Genomic DNA, 18,431 nt, shown 5'->3' on the forward strand with positions numbered 1-18,431 from the left:
GATGCCAGTGCCCAGGACTCACTTGACTTTCTTGCCATCGCTCCTGGGGAGCGGCCCCGTGGGACGTGGGGCAGGCAGTGAGCTTGAGTGTTTGCGCTTCCTCGGCCGGCCAGGCCCCCGCCGCGCAGGGCTCCGCGAGCTCTCGTCTCTCCTGGGGGCCACAAGGGGGATGGTCAGAGGCTCATGCAGAATCCAGTGCCCCAACAAGGTTCCAGCCGAGGGCACTGGCCTTAGATGGCTACTGGGTGCGGGGAAAGGTGGGGCCCAGACTTGGCCTGGGGAGCCTGACCCCTCAAGCAGAAGGCAAGACCAGCCAGGGCCCCCGCCGCCCCCACCTCCCACCATCCACACACACTGGTCAGGCGGTGCCCCTGCCCTTGTTGCAACTGCGGGGTGTCCCCTCCCCCAGAGAAATTTCCGACTTCTGCCCTGGCCCCCCAGCGCCCCTAGTCCTCCCTACTCCCCTTTCTGCCACTGTCCCCTCACCCGCCACCCTGCAGCCGGCCTCCTGCATACCAGGCTCTGCCGAGTGGCTCTTCCAGACCCCCAGTCCTGCTGCTTGGTCTCGCCTGGCCGAATGCCTCCCTCCTTGGGCCCCACTGCCTCTGGGAAGGCCTCCCCGACAGACCCCAGTGTCTGCCCACAGGCAGGGTGCAGAGCTCAGTCCTGGCCTGTTCCCACATAGGCCCCAGCACCGTGCACACCTCCCAGGGGTGGGGGTGCAGCGACCCTCCCAGGTCCTCCCACCACGCCGGGCGTACTCGTGGTCGTGCCTGCGCTGCAGGCGGGCCAGCTCCCGCTGCTTTTCCTTGTAGCGCCGCTGCAGCTCCGCCAGCTGCACACGCATCCCCACCTCTTGTGTGTCCAGCCGGTCGATGGCGGCCTTCAGGGGGCACACCTGGTGGGCAGGGGCACAGGGGCCTGTGAGCCGGGCCAGGGCCCAGGCTGGGGCTGTGTGGCAATGCATTGGGCAATGTGAGCACTGGGACCCCTACTCACAGGCTTGGTCTTGGGGGTCCAGGTGTCCTTGCGCTGCAGGATCTGCATGCGGGGGGTGAGCCTGGGGCCGCTACAGGGGTCGGCCGTGGGTGGCTGTGCTGGGGCAGTGGTGCTGTCTAGGCCAGCGGCCTCCACCAGGGACCAGGCTGTGGCCAGCGTGGCCAGGTGCTGTAGGTTGAAGGCTAGCACGTCCTCTTCCTCCTCTGTGGGGCATGGGAAGGTCAGAATGGGCACAGCTGGGCACACACTGCCCCTCACAGGCTCTTGACATCAGCTGTGGTCCCCTGAAGCCACCCAGCCGTGAAGACCAGGATGAGGGTCAGGAGGCCGGGAAGAGTGACGTGGGCATCAGGGTTGGCATCCAGCACCCCTGTTTGGTTCCAGGCTGGTTGTAGGGCCGGGCCAGCTGGGAGGACCCATGTGGCAGGGTCCTCCGTGTCACAGAGCAAGACAGGCCCCAAACCATCTAAGTAAAAGTAAGCTGCTCGTTACTACTTCTAACAGAAACGCCTGTGTGTCCCCTCACCGGGGGTGCGCTGCTTCGAACGGCAGCTCTGGGAAGGGACACTCGCTCTGGGGCCCTCAGAGACACAGGCAGCGCTGCAAAAAGCCACTGAGGCTTCCAGCATGGAAGCTGTTGAAGTTCAACCAAGTTCAATTCAGTGGCTCAAGCCCGCGGTTCCCTCAGACGTCTGTCCATGTGGCTTTAACCAAGTTCAAAGTCACGTGGAGAGATGGCTTTGGAACTGTGGGCTTCAGTACCTGGGCATCATTCAACCCAGGTGGTGGAGGCTGGTGTCCCCCAGTAGCTAAGACGTGCCACTGCCCATCCATCTGCCCATCAGTCCTTCCATCTACTCGCCTGTGTGGACACCTAAGGAGCAGTGGCTGCAGGGAGGCCAGCGGTCAGTGCAGAGGGAGGGGACAAGTCCCTTCGATACCTTTAGGTTTGAGACAGGGCCCTGCTTTATTGCCCGGGCTGGAGTGCAGTGGGGTCCTGCTTTATTGCCCGGGCTGGAGTGCAGTGGCTCCATCACGGCTCACTGCAACCTCGAACTCCTGGGCTCCAGCACCCTCCCCTCAGCCTCCTGGGTAGCTGGGACCCCAGGCCCTCAATTCCTTGTGAGGAGGGCAGCGGCAGGAGTTTCTGGATGCAGCCTTACCTGCTGTGACCCTTCTCAGAGGGGACCCCACCATTCCTCCATCCTCCCTCAGAGCACCAAGCCCCTGCCACTGCCCCGTCTCTGAACACAGTGCTGGGCTCTGCCAGGCCCTTTCCACACACTCCAGCCCTGTTGCAGGCAGGAGGGCCAGGGATTGAGCACAGGTCAGGAGGGAGGGGCTGCCAGGGCCGCATCCTCTGGGACCTCAACCTGGGGGCGGGGGCTGGGGAGCTACCCTCACAGTGACTGCAGGAACAGCGGCAGCCCAACAGCCCAGGGAGTGGCCTGGGGAAGGGATGGCCCATCTCGGGGTCAGAGCTTGGGCCAGCAGAGGCTGGCATCATGCAGGGGAGGGCCCAGCATGGGGATTCAGGGCCTGAATAGGGGGACCCAGCCCTGGGGGCTGACAACAGAGACCAGGAACAGGGCCCCCATGGGCTGATCCCACAAGGACATCCAGCAGGAGATAGGGGCCAGACAGCTTGAGGTGGGGGTAAGTGGTTATGGCCAGGAAGGTGGGAGAATTGGGGGACCCCTGTGGGGTCAGAGTAGAGGTGCTGGCACTCCTGGGAAAGCCTAGGAGTAACGATAACCTCACAGCAATGAGCACCCCAAACCTGGTCTCTGCCTCGGAACCCCATGCTCCACTTAACGGACTTGGGCTCCCTAGACATGGTTGATCTCAGCCACAGGCAGGAGTGCGGGGTGACCAGAGCAAACCCCATCCCTAATGGGACACATCAGTGCCTGACCGCTGGGGGATGCACCTGAGATTCCACCAAAGGCATCGACCCAAACGCCCCGGCTGGCAGGCGCTCCACGGTGCGCAGCCAGTTCCCTCCTCAAGTACAGGGGAGGGCCCGGAGGCCACAAGCCCAGCCCAAGGGTTGATCCATCCCCAGAGGTCATTACTCAGAAGCCAGGAGGAGCTCGGAGGGGCAGATGCTGGGGTGCAAAGCTCTGGACCGAGAGCACAGATCTGGTGGGGACCATGGGAACACTCAGGCTGCTGGGTCCAGGGTCCACAGGGAACGGGAGGGGAGAGAGGGCTGAGGGGGGTGGACTGAGCAGCTGCTGCCATCAGCAGCCGGGAAGATGCATCTGCAGGCCCCTTCCACTGAAGGCCCCAGGTCTCCTGGTCTCCGGGTCACTGCACTTGGCCAGAAGGTCTCTCTGTGCCTTCCCTGCCCTTGCAGGCTACAGGCGTGTGGCCCCCACATGGCCTCACCCAGATGGCTCTGCCAGGCCTGGGGGCTCTATGCCCGCCCGGCCCCGATGCTGGGGACTTTTTCCCCACTTTCCCCTCTGCAAATCCTGCTGTCTGAAATCCTGCTGTCTGAAATCCTGCTGTCTGGCACAGGACAAAACCAGTCTCCTAATTAATTTCAACCAAAGTGGTCACTATACTTGTAGGATTGAGCTCTGAGCCCAGCAGCTGCACAGACCTGCCCATTAATTGGGACAAGGGGAGGGGAGGGGCGAGGGTGGGGGCCCAGGAGGGGACCGTGAGGTGGAGACCCGGAGGGCAGAGCTGGCCCTGACTCTGCCTCTGCACACCCTGGTGACTGGGACACCTGGTCTGGCCAGAGTGTGATGAGATCCATGCTGGGTTAAGCCACATGGCTCCCCACCTGGGACACATGGTCTACACCTGATTATTCATGCAGTGAACAGGCTCCTGTCCTGCAGGCATTCACACAGGCAGACGGGCCACTCTGGCCACACACACGGCACCTGCTTTCTGTTGACGCCTCCTCATGCTGCCGGGTGAGGGTCCCCGGCAGCTCAGGCCATGCCCCGAGGTGCCTCCACCTCGCCCTATCTACCTTCTCATACACCGCCGGCTGGAGGACCAAGGGAGGGCCTCTGGGGGGTCCCGGTGGAGCCCACCCTGACAGGACTCCAAGCTTCCTCAAACCCTCTGCACAGCCCCACCCAGAGGCAGAGACTCTGGGCCAGATACCCCCGAGGGCAGGCAGCTCCCAGCACCGCGGAACACCCCTGCCGGGTGCGAGCCAGCAGCCTCGTCCAGCAGAGGTGACCAGAGGCCCCTGGGGAAATGCACTGCTCGAGAACATTCTCTTGATCGTGGTGGTGAGATTTATGCGTCCAGAAAGCAGTGGCCAAGCCCTGAGGACTGTCAGGTTCGTGCTGTGAACAACCACGGCACCGTGCCCGGCTGGGGGACGCCCTCCACCCTGGGGCTTTCTCCGGGGTCCACAAGGAAGACGGCAGGAAGCAGGGGCTTTCCCAGGAGCGCTGGACCGCAGGGAGTGCCCAGACCAAGGGCTGGGGTGGGTTAAGCAGAGACCTGGCCCTTAGGTGATCTAGCTCCGCCCACTGTTGTCCGGCTGTCCTTGGGGCCTCTGGGTGGCTGGAAGAGCCCAGGAGCTCCCGGTCCCATAGGCCTCCCTGCAGCAAGAGCCCCACCCTCCTGCTTCCTCCCCTGGGCCTGAGTGGGGAGCCGCCAGTTCCTGAACTGGACCCCCCAGGCCAGGGCAGCAGCCACGGAGCCTGAGGAGGTGGAGGCCTGGCAGAGCAGGAGGCAGGCTCTCCTCTCCCCTTGCCAGGACACGGGCCCCTGTTCAGCCACTTTCAATAGGAGGTGCTGCCCGAGAGGCCCTTCCTTTGAAACCATCATGTGGGTGAGTCCTGCTCCCAGGACCCCACCTGGGACAGGGGGATTCGGAAATGGCACACTTGCCTCGGACTTCCACGGATGAGGGTCGGCAAGGGGAGGTGGACACTCTCAGGGGACCCACCACACTCTGGGGACAACTGAGCGGGGCCCAAGGCTGCCATCTGGCCAGGTGACCCTGAGCCAGGCCTGCGGGTCCCACCGCTAGGGCTTTGGGGGGTGGCGGCAACCACCAGGCTTACCTGGCACAGCCCTCTCACTCCTCTGCCGCTGGATTGCCAGGTCAGCCAGCTCGCTGAGCAGAGCGATTCCATGAGTCCCTGAGCTATGGGGCAGGGGGGCTGTGCTGGGGGGTCCAGAGGCTGCTGGGGGCTGAGGGTCCGGTGGGCTGTCGCTGGGCAGGTCCCCCAGGTCGATGGTGGCGGCCACCAAAGCATCCAGACCTGGTAGCGCCCTGGGTGGGTGGCTGTTGTTGGGAGCTCCCCCACAGTCCTCCTCTGAGTCCTCCATACTCTGCTGCCCCAGCTCATCTTCCTCCAGCTCGTCCTCCTCAGCGGTCGGCTGCTCTCCCTCGTCCTCAAGGGCACCCGGGCTCCCTGCTTGCTGCTGTAGGACTTGCGGGGAGGCCCCTGATGAGGGCTCCTGCTCCCCCTCCTCCCTGCTCCTCTCTTCTCGTGCCTCTCCCTGAGTAGAATGAGCCTGGCCGGTGGCCTCGGGGCCCCCTGCCTCGAGGAGGGCCCCACACTGCAGTTCTTGTAGCCCCTCAAGTGGGCTGGGGTCCGCTGCCTTCCCCTGGGGTCCCCGCTCGGCAGGGTGGGGGGTGGCGGCAAGGTCCTGGGTGGCCTCCCTGGCCCCTGAGAGCAGCCCGGGCTCCTCCAGGCTCCTGGGGCTGCAGGGAGGTGGCTCCCCAGGCAGGAATGTCCTTGTGGGCTCAGGATGGGCCCCCAGGGTGGCGGTTTGCATAGTTTCAGGGTCCTCGAGGTTAGAAGAGTGCACGTCTGAGGGTAGGGAGAAGCCCAGGCCAGCCACGGGGCGCAGGTATCCGGGAGGCAGGTCTGCAAAGGAGGGGACAGGTCAGCAGGGAGCTGGGAGTGGTGGTGAGGGGGTGTCCTGCAATAGGACGGAGGACAGCGACCTCGAACCCTCAGACCCAAGCTCATGCGGAAGGGTCCCGGGCTAGCTGCAGGTCTGCAAGACTGGTGGCGGCGAAAGTGTTAACGTTAATTAAGGGGGCAGCCTGGCCGGGCACAGTGGCTCATGCCTGTAATCCCAATACTTTGGAAGGCTGAGGAGGGAGGATCATTAAGGCCAGGAGTTCAAGACCAGCCTGGGCAACAGAGTGCACGCACCACTACAAAAAAATAAAAGAACAATTAGCTGGGCGTGGTGGTGCATGCCCGTGGTCCAAGCTACACGGGAGGCTGAGGTGGGAGGATGGCTTGAGCCCAGGAGGCCGAGGCTGCAGTGAACCATGTTCGTACCACCACACTCCAGCCTGGGGGACAGAGGGGGACACCTTGTCTCAAAAAAATAAAGAAGAAAAAAAAAAGTGTGAGCAGCCTGACGCCAGGCCCTCATTCCCCCACCGAGTGGCTCTAATGCTCCCCCAACAACCCTGGCCGCCTGGGCTAGGGTGGCCTCAGGAGCCATCTCTGGCATGGTGTGCTGTGGGCAACCAGAAAAGGGGAAATTTGTAAAACATGATGCTTGAATCAGGGTTTTCCCTGAACCAGAACGAGCCGGCAGCATGTCAGAAGTATCACGTCCCATTAACTGCAGGAAAAAAAAAAAAAAAAAAACTAAGGGAGAAAAACTGAAAGCCTCGGCTGGCTCCGTCTCCTGACCGTGAAACTAGGACGGGTTTTATGTTCGCCACACGGTTTCCAGTGTGAACTCAGCCCCATTCAGACAGAATCAAACAGGCTGGCGGGGAGTGGATGGGCGGGTGGCAGGGGCCGAGGCCGGGACCGAGACCCCCCAACCCAGGCACCCCGCCTCACTGCCCCTCCCTCACCCAGCTTTGCTGAGACCCTGAATGGCAGCCTGGTCAGGTCCCACGCCCGGTGCCCCCCAGGCTGCCAGCACCACCACCAGCAGGCCCTGCCTTCATTGCTGGAGCGTCCCCGTGACGGCCAGTGGGACCGTCTTCATCGTGCCTTTGTCAGCCCAGGGCCAGGAAGGAGGTGGCTGGGCCGCTGTGTGCTTCTCCCATGCCCATTGGGAGGGTTGGGAAGAGGGAAGAGAAAGGAAGGGAACAGCCACGCTGCCCTGGGCCTGGGCCGGTGTGGAGCAGCCCTGCAGGCAGCCGGAATTCAGCCCTGCCAGGCAGGGGCGGGAGGGCTTGGAGCGGAGCACAGCGGGCCAGGCCAGGCGGCTGCTCTCACCTGGTTCGGACGTGACGATGTCAGCCGTGGACTGCGGACCCTCCCCAGTCTTTTCCTCGGCGCTGGGCACCCGGGAGCCAGGCCCGGGGCTGCTGGCAGGGCAGACATTTAAAGTGCACGGGGCGGTGGGCCGAGGTGGTGGGGTGGGGCAGCTGGCAGGGGGCTTTGGGGTGGGCGGGTGGCAGCAGGGTGGCAGCTTGGTGGGGCCTGCAGCGGGTGAGGGGGCGCCTGGGGCCGTGGGGGTTAAGGCAACTGGCTTGTGAGTGGACTTCGGGGCCTTCTCCTGGGCGGGCTCCTCCAGATCCAGGTGCTGGTCTTCGGGCTTCCGCTGTCAGGGATGGGGGGAAGTTCAGGCAGGCTCAGGCTCCCCCGACCCCATAGGGTCCCCTGCTTGGGTTCATCCTGCCGGAGGGCAGGCGTTCAGGGGTCTCCCGGAGCCAGGCCCGGCCAGGCAGGGAGGGGGAGAAGTGCCTGGCCCAGGCAGGCGTGGCTGGGGGCGGTACCTGGAACTGGGCGGCCCTCTGCTGCTGCAAAGCATAGAGCTCCTGCTGCCGGAGGAGCTGTGGCCTCGAGTACACGGGGAGCTGGCCGGGGTGCTGCATGTGAGAGGCAGGGCCCCGGCCCCCATACATGGGGGGCCACAGCGAGGCCTGGTCCATGACATCCGCTGCGGGCAGAGCCCAGGAGGGGTCAGCCTGGCCGGGGAGGGGACAGCTCCGGGGCTGCTTCCCCGAGTCCCCGTCACCCTTTCCTTAGCCCACCAAGCCCACTGCTCCCTCCTGAGCCCTGGCCAGCCCACCCCCAGCTGCCCCTCCTTCCAACAGCCCCCCGAGTGTGGCAGCCTGGACCAGGGGCCCTTACCAAGTGCGTGGGGGGCGCTGTGGGGTGTGGGCTCTGAGGGCAGGATGACCAGCTGAGTGGGGGCGTCCTGGGGAAGGGGGAAGACAGAGGGCACGGGGCCAGCCACAGAGGCGGGGAAGCCGGGGGGCAGGTTCTGGTGCAGGGCAGGGTGCCCCAGGCCTGGGAGGCAGAGGGCACAATGGTCAGGCCTCCCCCTCTCAGGGACCAGGAGGGAATCCCCCATCAGCCCCAGGCCAGCCCCCGCCCTGGGATCACTGACCGTAGGAGTGGCCCCCCATCCACAGGGAGGGGCTGCGGGTGCGGGGCAGCCAGGGGGGATGCGGGTGGGTGTGGGGGGCTGGGTCCCCGCCCAGCTGGCTGCTCTGCATCATGAGGTGGGGGGCCAGGTCCCCAGGGCAGCTGCTCGGTGGGTGGATCCGGGCGAAATCTACGCGGTCTTTGCTGTCCCTGTAAGACGCGGGACTCAGCCCTGCCACCAGCGCCAACGCCCAGCTCCCCATCCCACCCCCGGCCCTTTGCTGTCTCTGTAAGACCCGGGGCTCAGCCCTGCCACCAGCGCCAACGCCCAGCTCCCCATCCCACCCCCTGCCATCAACCTGGGAGAGAGAATGGGACCTGGAGGCTCAGGGAAAACCCCAGGCTCCAGCCTCAGTGCTCTGCAGGGCTGACTGGGGGCCCTCTCCTGGCCCCTGAGAGTGGGCAACCTGACTGTTGCAGGGGGTTAGCTGAGACCCCCAACCCAGGGTGAGACCCCAGAAAGGCTCTAGGGGTGGGTAGAAACCCACCCACAGCCAGCCATAGAATCTGCTGCCCCAGCCATGACCACCCTCTTCCTCCACGTGACTCTGAGTGCGGAGCCCCAAGCCCAGGCCCAGCCCCACTCCCCAGGGCCACAGGCCCAGCTCTCACTGCAGCAGCAGCTCGCGGCCGGCGAGCCCCAGGCGGTCATCACATAGCCGGGTCCTCTCCTCCTCGGCCTCCAGGTCCAGCGCGTGTGTGGAACGGGGCCCACCGCCAGCTGCACAGGGTCGAGACAGCAGAAAGGAGAGGGTTGGGTGGCCAGGGAGCCACCGGCTAAGGCAAGCAGTGACCCCGCTTCGAGCTGGGGGGCCTGATGCCCTGAGGAGGATCCCCTGGTCCTGGGGCATCGGAGGGTCTGCCAAGGGCAGGTGTGGGAGCTGGGGAGCGGGGGCGCAGGGCAGGGCCAGCTGGGCATCCTAGACTGGCCTGGCTTGCCTCCCTCTCTGCGCAGGGCCTGTACCTTTGAAAGCGGGGGCGGCCCGGCCCTGCCGCGCGGTGTTGGTGCCGTAGGCTGCCTCAGACCGGCTCGCCGTGTCCTTCTGCCGGGCCAAGGCCACCGCGATGCCCACAGGGGGCTGCCGAACCTCCGCGTCACCGTGCATGGTGTCGTGCTCCCGGCTGCGGGCACAGTCCGGCCTCTCCGACTGGCCTGGGGCCTTAGAGGACAGGAACTTCGCTTCCTGCTGGACGCAGCTGGCCTTGAGGCCGCCCAGGCCCACCAAAGGTGCCTTCTGGCCCACCACTAGGGCCTGGCTGCTGTACTTGAGCAGGTTCTTCATGGCCGAGACCTCGTCCGGTGGTGCAGGCAGTTCCTGGGGCAGAAGGGCCGCCTGCTGCAGGCCGCTGCCAAAGGGGTCCAGGTAGGCGCCAGCCTTGCGCTCCTCGCTGATGGCCATGGCGGTGCCCGGGCCTGCCTGGACACCCCATGGGGGCAGGTGGGGCCCGCTGTAGCCCAGGGATGCCAGCTCCAGGGACTTGCGCTTGGCCTCAGCCCCAATGCCCCCCTGTTCCACCTCGGGGGCCACCAAGTGCTGCTGGTGCCGGATCCGGGCCACCTTCTGTGCCCCCGGGGGGCCGGCCGGGGCTTCCTTGCCAGCAGTCTTATCTAAAGTGCAGCAGGCCTGGGGGGCCTTCCCGCCCAGCGGGTCCTGGTGACCAGGCCGGGCACAGTCCTGTGAAGAGGTGGGCAACTCGAAGTAGCCGCTTTTGTCCAGACTACCTTTAGGGAGTCCAGGGAAGGAGGCCTCAGGGCCTGCGCTGCCGAGATAGTCTAGGCCCTTTAGCCGGGGGTTGAGGGCTGCCTCAAAGCCCCCAGGCCGCCGCTCGCCCTTGCTCTCAGCCTTCAGGTGGGCATAGGAGACTCCATAGGCTGCAGCGTGGTCGGGGGCCATGGTTCCCTCCAGGTGCCGGTCCTTGCCCTCCCCTGCCACAGCGCAGGCCTCAGTGGCCTGGAAGGGGCGGCCCTTGTCGGCCAGGTGTCCCACAGAAGGCACGAAGGTGGGCCCGCTGGCCTTTAGGTCCCGGGGGACTTTGTCCTGCAGCGGGCAGAGCCCGTCAGGGCCCCCGTGCAGCTGCAGGCAGGGGAAGGAGCCAGCGGCCGTGCTGAGGGGCGGGGGCGGCCCGGCATAGGACGCGGTGTGGTGTAGCATCTGCCGCCGCTCCAGGCACTCGCTGAAGGCCGGCCCGGGCTCCGGGGGGCCTGCTGCCTCCTTCGCACAGCGCCCAGAGGTTGCCACCCCCGCGCCAGACCGCCCCAGCATGCCCCCCGCACAGCTGGCTAGCGCGGCCCTGCCCATCTCGCCATTGAGCACCTTGGTGTTGAGGAGGCAGGAGGTGAGGTGCTTGGAGCGGCCCTCACAGGCTCCTCGGGGTACAGGGCCACCCTCCCTGCAGTGCCCATCAGCCGGCACAGGCAGCACCAGCTTGTGCCGCTCCTTGCCACCGTCCTCCTCTGCCGCCGGCCGCTCCTTGCCCTCAGCTGCCTTGCCCGCCTTCTCTCTGGCCAGCTCTTTGCCCACGAGGAAGCGGTCGAAGTCCTTGGGGCCCTTCTGCAGGGAGCCAGCCTCGCCCCGGTCTCGATCCCGGCTGCAGGAGCCCATGGGGTGAGCAGGGGCGGCCCGGGCCACGCTGGGGAAGTTGTGGTTGGCCGGCAGCAGCGTGGGCTGGGGCGGTAGGTTGCGCAGGTAGAAGTTATCTGTGTGGGAAAGAGCCAAGGTCGATGGGAGGCCTTAGGGGTGAGGCTGGAGGAAGACTCCCTGAGAGAGGTGCTCCAGGTGCCTCCCGGACACCAGCTGGCACTGACCCCAGGTTACAGCCTAGGGAAGGTTTTCGCTTTTTTTTTTTTGAGATGGAGTCTCACCCTGTCCTCTGTCACCCAGGCTGGAGTGCGGTGGCGCGATCTCCGCTCACTGCAAGTTCCACCTCCCGGGTTCACGCCATTCTCCTGCCTCAGCCTCCCGAGCAGCTGGGACTACAGGCGCCCGCCACTACGCCCAGCTAATTTTTTGTATTTTTCGTAGAGATGGGATTTCACCGTGTTAGCCAGGATGGTCTCAATCTCCTGACCTCGTGATTCGCCCACCTTGGCCTCCCAAAGTGCTGGGATTACAGGTGGGAGCCACCACGCCCGGCCTATTATTTTATTTTATTTTATTTTAGAGACAAGGTTTCACCATGTTGCCCAGGCTGGTCTCCTGAGCTCAAGTGATCACCCGCCTCGGCCTCCCACAGTGTTGGGATTACAGGCGTGAGCCACCGTGCCCGGTCATTTTTTGCTTTTGTTTTTATAAAATTGTAGTGAAATATGGATAACATAAAATTTCCCATTTTTGTTGCACAGTTCAGGGGCACTGGGCACATTCCCCCTGCCGTGCAGCCGTCACAAGCATTCATGGCCAGAACCTCTCACCTCCCCGTACTGAAGTTCTGTCCCCGTGAAACACTCACCCTCGGCCCCCATGTTCAGCCCCCACACCTTAGAGATGGGAGATGCAAACCCGAGGCCCGTCTCTCCCCTACCTGGCCCAGTGCCAGTAGGGATTTTTGGGGGACGCGGGGCAGGCAGTGAGTGTTACAGGGCATCCCCACTGGGTCTTTACAAACAGGCACCAGGACCTTGGAAACCAGGGACAGGTGGCAGGCGCAGCTCCTGGCGCCCCCGCAGAAGAGGCGAGGAAGGACAGGCGGTCACGGAGGAGGGGCTCACCCACCTGCTGGACCCCCTGGGAGCTCCCAGCCCCTCGGCCTCTCGTCTGGGTGTCTCAGTCTGGTGGGGCTAAGGTAATGGGTTGAAATGGAGAAAGGCCAGTGGCTCCGCGGGCAGAGAGCAGCAGCTATGCTCGCCCTGCCTGGTGGCTGGTGGGTGTCTGGGGGCTCCCTCTGCCGGTCCCTGAAACAGTTGCCCAGCCTGGGCCCTCAGCCTGGGCCCTCGGCCTGGGCCCGCTCTTCCCGGCTAGGGTCTGACCCAAGCTCTCCACACTCCTGGCTGCCCTGGGGGTACCCATCACCCCACAGAGGGGGCCAGGTCACCGCCTCTGGGGACCCTGGGCGGGGGGCTGTCCCTCTCCACGCCCAGCTGGGTGGGTGGGCAGCAGGGTGGTGCCAAGAAGGGAGGGAGCAGACAAGGGGGGAAACAAAAGAAACATTTGGAACTCGTAAAATTGTTCTCAGGCATGTAAATTCCTTGTCAATTTCCTGCTAATTAGAAACAAGGGGGAAGGGGAGCGGGAAGGGGCTAGCCCCAGCGAAACCTAATTAGCTCCATTTCCAAAACCAAATACTGTTCTTGGACGTAGCTGCACCACAATATTGTGAAAGCCGAGAGGCCTGGCTGGCCACTGCCCGGAGGGAGTCCCCTGTGCTGGTGGAGGGGTTGGGTTTCTGGGGCTGGGACCAGCCACCTGCCCGCCCTTGACAAACACTGTCAAAATAACTGCACACGCAGGGGCTGACGTGGGTCTGGGGGAACGGGGCCTGCGGGGCTGTCCTCTGGGCAGCAGAGCCCCTCAGCCTGCAGCCACAGGAGCTGGGGTGTAGGGTGAGGAGACGGGTTTGGGTGCCTGTCCTGGGTGAGAGCTGAATCCCCTGGGTGGGGCTGGTGGTGAGTTCCTGGCCCCCATGCCTGCTCCCCTGCAGCTGGCTGGCACGGGCAAGGCCAAAGCCCTCCCGAGCTTTAGCAAATCTCGGGCTCCTGCAGGTGCGGAGGTGCAGGCCACACAGAGGTCCTGGAGTGAGTGTGAGGTGGGGAGAAGGGGCTGACGGGCAGCCAAGCGAGGGTGGGCAGACTGGCCTCAGGTCCCCACCCCTCAGCTCACTCAGAGTTGGGGTCATCATGACCACAGGCTCACTGGGGTCCCCCACTCTGTTCCCTGCAGGGTGTCTAGTCTGCCTCTCAGGCCCTGCAGGGGCTTTCTGGGCCTTTCCTCTGCCCCGACCCAGAGCTCCAGCCCTAAACGCCAGGGCTCCTGGGCTCCCAGGGGCTGTGCGGAAGCCATTTGTCCCCACCTCCCTTCTCACCCCCCACAGCCTGGGTGTCCCTCTCCACAGCCGGGACAACCTCCCAGTCCACCTCTCCGCACTGACCGCACCCCATGTGTCCAGACACCTCTCAGATCCTCCTGGGGAGACGTCCCAGCCCCTCTGCACTGAGGCAGAACTCACCCCACCATCCAACTGCTCCTCCCAGGTGCGCCCTCCCATAGCCCAGGCCAGAAACTGAGGGTCACCTAGACCCCTCTATCCCTCCCTGCCCCCAACCCCCCTCCTAGATATCACTGATGCCGGCCCCTGTGGGACCCCACACCTGTATTGCTTCTCATTGTAGGCCAGTAACTAACCTTCGGCTTCCTGCTCCAGCCTCCTGGTGTCACCCCAAGGGGAACTTTTTAAAATGCAAATGAGATGTCACCCTACCAACTTGGAGATAAGGACCCACACCCATCCCACCTCCAGCCAGGCCGTCTCAGGGACTCCGGGGGGGACTCCCTGGCACCGGGACTTGGCTCTGCTGGGCCTGCGATTCCTCTTCCCCAAGGCCCCACCGATTCTGATTTCTCAGCAAAGACTCAAACTCTGCATCCCTTCTTTGGGGATGCCTGCTGCCAGTAGGGTAAGCAGCCCTTCTGTCCACCGGGACACGGGGCTGGGGGCGGGGCTCCTGCAGCCCAGCTCGCCCTTCTGTCCACCGGGACACGGGGCTGGGGGCGGGGCTCCTGCAGCCCAGCTCGCCCTTCTGTCCACCGGGACACGGGGCTGGGGGCGGGGCTCCTGCAGCCCAGCTCGCCCTTCTGTCCACCGGGACACGGGGCTGGGCCTCCTGCAGCCCAGCTCGCCCTTCTGTCCACCGGGACACGGGGCTGGGGGCTGGGCCTCCTGCAGCCCAGCTCGCCCTTCTGTCCACCGGGACACGGGGCTGGGGGCTGGGGGCGGGGCTCCTGCAGCCCAGCTCTAGCCCAGACCACTGAGTGTGTAAGCCGGGAAGTGCAGGCTTCTGTGGGCTTCCTCCAGCCCCCACCGGATGTGTCCTCCTCCTGAGCCACCCCAGGATCCGGGAGCTGTTGGGGGCTGCAGGGCAAGGCCAGATCCTGAGGAAGCTGGTGGGACTAGGGTGATAAGGAAGGTGGGCACTAGCTCAGCTGCTCCCACCTGAGCAGCGAGAGGTCTTGAGACAGCGTGATCTGGGAACTGAACCTGCGCCTGGGGGTGGTCCTGGGCCCCTGGGTTTAAATGCTGAGGGGCAGACCCACCCTCTCCTCTAGCCCCCACCCTGACCTCGATGACACCTGTGGGAGGGCTCACCTAGGCTGGCCTTTCCCTGGTGACCCAGAAGCTCCTGCGCCCCCCCCCCCCCCTGCTCCCCACGCCGGCCCCATGCTGCACTTGCCTTTTTGGGTTCCATAGAAACGGTGCTGCCCATAGAGAACGTTGCTGTTTCCATGGTGATCCAAGTGGCTCACGGGTAGGAAGGTGGATGCCAGACTCCCCGAAAATCTGGGGTACCCCGGAGCTAGAGAAGCAAGGAGACCCAGCTGCAGAGGCAACTCCCAGCCCCCGGCCCACACTCGCCCTGACCCCAGGGAGGCAAGAAGCCGGCAGGCAGCCCAGGAGCGATGCCCCGCAGAGCCCAGCACGCCGCCGCCGGGGGGAAATCAACCCGTCAATACATCATATTAACTCTGACTCGACTAATGCCGTCCCGCCGGTGCGGCACAAATTGAATTGCTGATGGGCTGGGGAGAGGGGAGGACGGACGAGGGGGCCTCTGTTCCCTCCCAGCAGCACTCAGGATCACAGAAGCTCCCAGGCTGGGCAAGAAAAGGGACTCCAGGGAAGTTTTGTGGGAGGAGGGGGCACGGTGGACAGACACTGTACCAAGGTCCTGCCCAAAGGACAGCCAGGCCCGGACTTGGCCTCCCCAAGGCAGGCCCCAGGGCCCAGTGGACAGCCCAGGCCAGGGACCAGCGCTGCTGGGGTGTGGCCAGCCTCCCCTGACCCTGGCTGGAGGTCACAGGTGTGTCCATCCAACGCCGAGTTCCCACCATGGCCAGGCCTCTTCCGGCTCTGAGGTCTGCACAGGGTGGGGAGGGGATGGGGGCAAAGAGTTCCCTGCACAGGCCCCAGCCCCCAAACCCCAGGTGGTGACTCCGAGTCATGCCAGACAGCCCCCTCTCTAGGCTAAGGAGTCTGTCTGTCCCTCAAGGCAGCCACATTTCTGAGCGACCTGCCTCTGCCCAATACAGGAAAGCCAGCCACTCCCAGTCACCCACGCGGCTGGCCCTGGGCCTTGGGACAGCTCTGGTTGTGTGGGGCACACTTGCCCCCACCCAAGGGGTGAAGCACAGCTGGCAGGTCAGGACAGGGCTGAGCACGGCCTGGGAGGCCTGCAGGCACCAGAACCCAGCCCAAGTGCTGCAGAGAGCATGTCTGCTGGACACCAGAGACACCAGTCACAAGGAGTGTGGCTTCTGGTTCCCCAGCAGGAACCTGGGCCACGGGCATAGTTCTCAGACTCAGACCTGCCCAGCCCCATCCCCAGCCCCGCGTGCAGTCCCGGTGGTGCTGGTGCTGGCCGGCCCGCCACAGCAGCTGCCTGAACATGAGGGCCGAGGGGCTGGCTGTGGTTGGGGGTCTGGCAGCCCTCTATAGGCCTGAGGAGAAGACATTTGAGGCAGCAACCTACAGCTTCAACCTGCCAGAATGAGCCAGAATGAACCAGAAGGAACGCAGCTGGGCGGGGCAGGATGGCTGGGGCCTCACCGTTTTTTTTTTTTTTGAGACGGAGTCTCGCTCTGTCCCCCTGGCTGGAGGGCAGTGGCGAGATCTCGGCTCACTGCAAGCTCCGCCTCCCGGGTTCACGCCATTCTCCTGCCTCAGCCTCCTGAGTAGCTGGGACTACAGATGCCCGCCACCGCGCCCAGCTAGTTTTTTTTTTTTTGTATTTTTAGTAGAGACGGGGTTTCACCGTGGTCTGGATCTCCTGACCTTGTGATCCGCCTGCCTCGGCCTCCCAAAGTGCTGGGATTACAGGCGTGAGCCACTGCGCCCGGCCATGGCCTCACCTTCTAAAACTCCTGCTCGGAATCTTTCCTGGAAAATGGGCCCCCGAGTCCAACTGGTGCACCCCACACCCTAATCCCACTGGGACCCCCGGCAGTGGCAGGCACCACCCAGCTAGCGTTCGATCTTCTCTGGCTCAGTGGATCCCAGGGAAATCTGTGGAGCTTGAGCCCCAGGAGATGCTCCAGGAAACCCAAGCTCTGGGTCACCAGCTCCGAGCACGCACCCCACACCCACCCCATCTGGAGTCTTGTGCAGGGCATGAGCACAGGGAAGTCTCTGGGAAGTCCTGAGACACGGAAGCCTGCTTGACAGGGCGAAGTCCCATCTCCCTGTGAGGCCACACATCCCGGGCCAAGTCTGGGGACCTGGGGAAGGTGCCCCGGCCCTGGTGCGGCCCTGCAGCTGCCCTCCAGCTGGGGACACGGGGCTGAGGCTCGATCCTGGCCGACTGGCCTGGTCTGTGTGGGAGCTGCCTCTGGAGCAGCTGTTTACCAGACTGAACAGACTGAACTCTGCCCCAGGAAGACTTGACCAAAGCTGAGAGGGACTGGGTGGGAACGAACTGGGGCGGGGGTAGGGGAGTGGCAGGGCAAGGGGCAGGGCCTTGGGGGGCACTGGCTAAACCTCCGCAGCTGTCCCCCTTTAACTGGCTGCTGTTAAATGTTTTACGAGGCCTCGTTTTGGTAAACAGAAGTCTGTAAATTCCTCCTTCCCAGACTCCGTTTCCCAGGCACGGAGCCCCTGTCCCCCAGTCCATCCACTCTCAGGGGGGAGCAGCACTCAGCTGGCCGAGCAGTGGGCTCCTTCCCGCCGGTCCCCTCTGCGGGCAGCTGAGGGTGGGCAGCTATGCTTGTCCCTCAGCTGCTGGGCCTTGACTGGTGGCCCCTGGGCTGGGGAGCAGGGCAGCATTAGTCAGGGCCCTAAGACCAAAGGCCTGGCCGGTGCCCTCATCCTTGCCTGCTCATTCCCCACCTCTGAGGCCCCAGAGGGGAAGTTAGGGAGCGGGGAGGAGGAGGGAAGGGGGAGATGGGATGCAGGGGCAGGGAGCAGACAAGGAGGGGCTGGGGTGCCGAGAGGCCCAGCCGGCAGGGTGAGGTCCTCTTTGGGCAGGGGGCAGAGAGAGGAACGGAAGAGGTCCTCCTGGCCCAGCGACAGAAAGCCCCTTTCTTTTTCCCAACAAGACTGTACTCTCAAAACTGAAAAAGAAAATAAAAAAATGATTTTCATGAATCAGAGCAGCTGTTTTGAGACCAGAAGCCAGAAGGCAGGGCTGCTGTGGCTGGGCCGGGGACACACCGGCGTCCTGGGAGGGGCTGCCACTGAGGAGTGGGGGTGGTGGTCCTGGGGAGGGCTCCAGGGGGACCGCAGAGGCCCCAGATGGCATGGAGGAGACACTCCAGGGCCAGAGACCAAGAGGGCTCAGCCAGCAGGGCCTCGGGGCACATGAGACCAGAGCCAGAGGTCCTCAACTGCAAGTTCCTGCTAGAACGCCAGGGCCCCAGAACCTCCCCTTCCCACACCCCTTTGAGATGGGAGCTTTCATGATCACCCCAGCAGACAAGGGCAAGCCCTGGGCTAAACGAACCTCCCAGAGAGGCAGGCAGGACTCAGGCTGCTGGTGCCCTCAGAGCCTGGCAGAGTGTGGGGAAGAACCCTGTGCGCAGTGGGGGTTGCACCGAGGTCCCCACATCCTGCCCCTCCTACTGTGGCGGGCAAGAGCCTCCAAACTCAGTCCCGTGATGGGATGGACTGCAGGAGACAGAGGCTCAAGGTCACAAGCACCTGATGGGTGAGTAAAGCCAGGAGGCCACGCATGGGCTTGGCGGGGGGCACAATGGCCACATCCCCAAACCCCTCCCAGCCTCCCCCAGGCCTGAGCTCACCATGTCTGGGGAGGTCAAGGGTTGCAGGTAGGAGGCCTGTGGTGTGGGCAGGAGAGACAGTGGGCAGTCGGGGGGGGTCAAGGCTGCCCCTGGGCAGGGCTGAAGGACGGAAGAATGGGAGGGCACAGTGCCAAGAAATGGGGGC

General features: G+C 64.4%; 1 protein-coding gene across 2 annotated transcripts in view; it reads right to left on the reverse strand.

The window, feature by feature from the left end:
• BAHCC1 (BAH domain and coiled-coil containing 1) overlaps positions 1–18,431 on the reverse strand; it is a 66,421-nt gene that overhangs the window by 13,784 nt on the left and 34,206 nt on the right. For both annotated transcript variants that reach the window (XM_050763984.1, XM_050763983.1), the window contains exons 3-13: positions 14,728–14,850; positions 9,307–11,040; positions 8,955–9,063; positions 8,305–8,492; positions 8,046–8,204; positions 7,688–7,851; positions 7,185–7,512; positions 5,043–5,855; positions 1,000–1,202; positions 762–898; positions 23–151 (exon numbers count right to left, since the gene is read on the reverse strand). In XM_050763984.1, coding sequence (XP_050619941.1) covers positions 23–151; positions 762–898; positions 1,000–1,202; positions 5,043–5,855; positions 7,185–7,512; positions 7,688–7,851; positions 8,046–8,204; positions 8,305–8,492; positions 8,955–9,063; positions 9,307–11,040; positions 14,728–14,850 — 4,087 coding nt within the window. The remainder of the gene's footprint in view (positions 1–22; positions 152–761; positions 899–999; positions 1,203–5,042; positions 5,856–7,184; positions 7,513–7,687; positions 7,852–8,045; positions 8,205–8,304; positions 8,493–8,954; positions 9,064–9,306; positions 11,041–14,727; positions 14,851–18,431) is intronic.

This window comes from Macaca thibetana, chromosome 16 (assembly GCF_024542745.1).
Source record: "Macaca thibetana thibetana isolate TM-01 chromosome 16, ASM2454274v1, whole genome shotgun sequence".
Lineage (NCBI taxonomy): Eukaryota > Metazoa > Chordata > Mammalia > Primates > Cercopithecidae > Macaca > Macaca thibetana.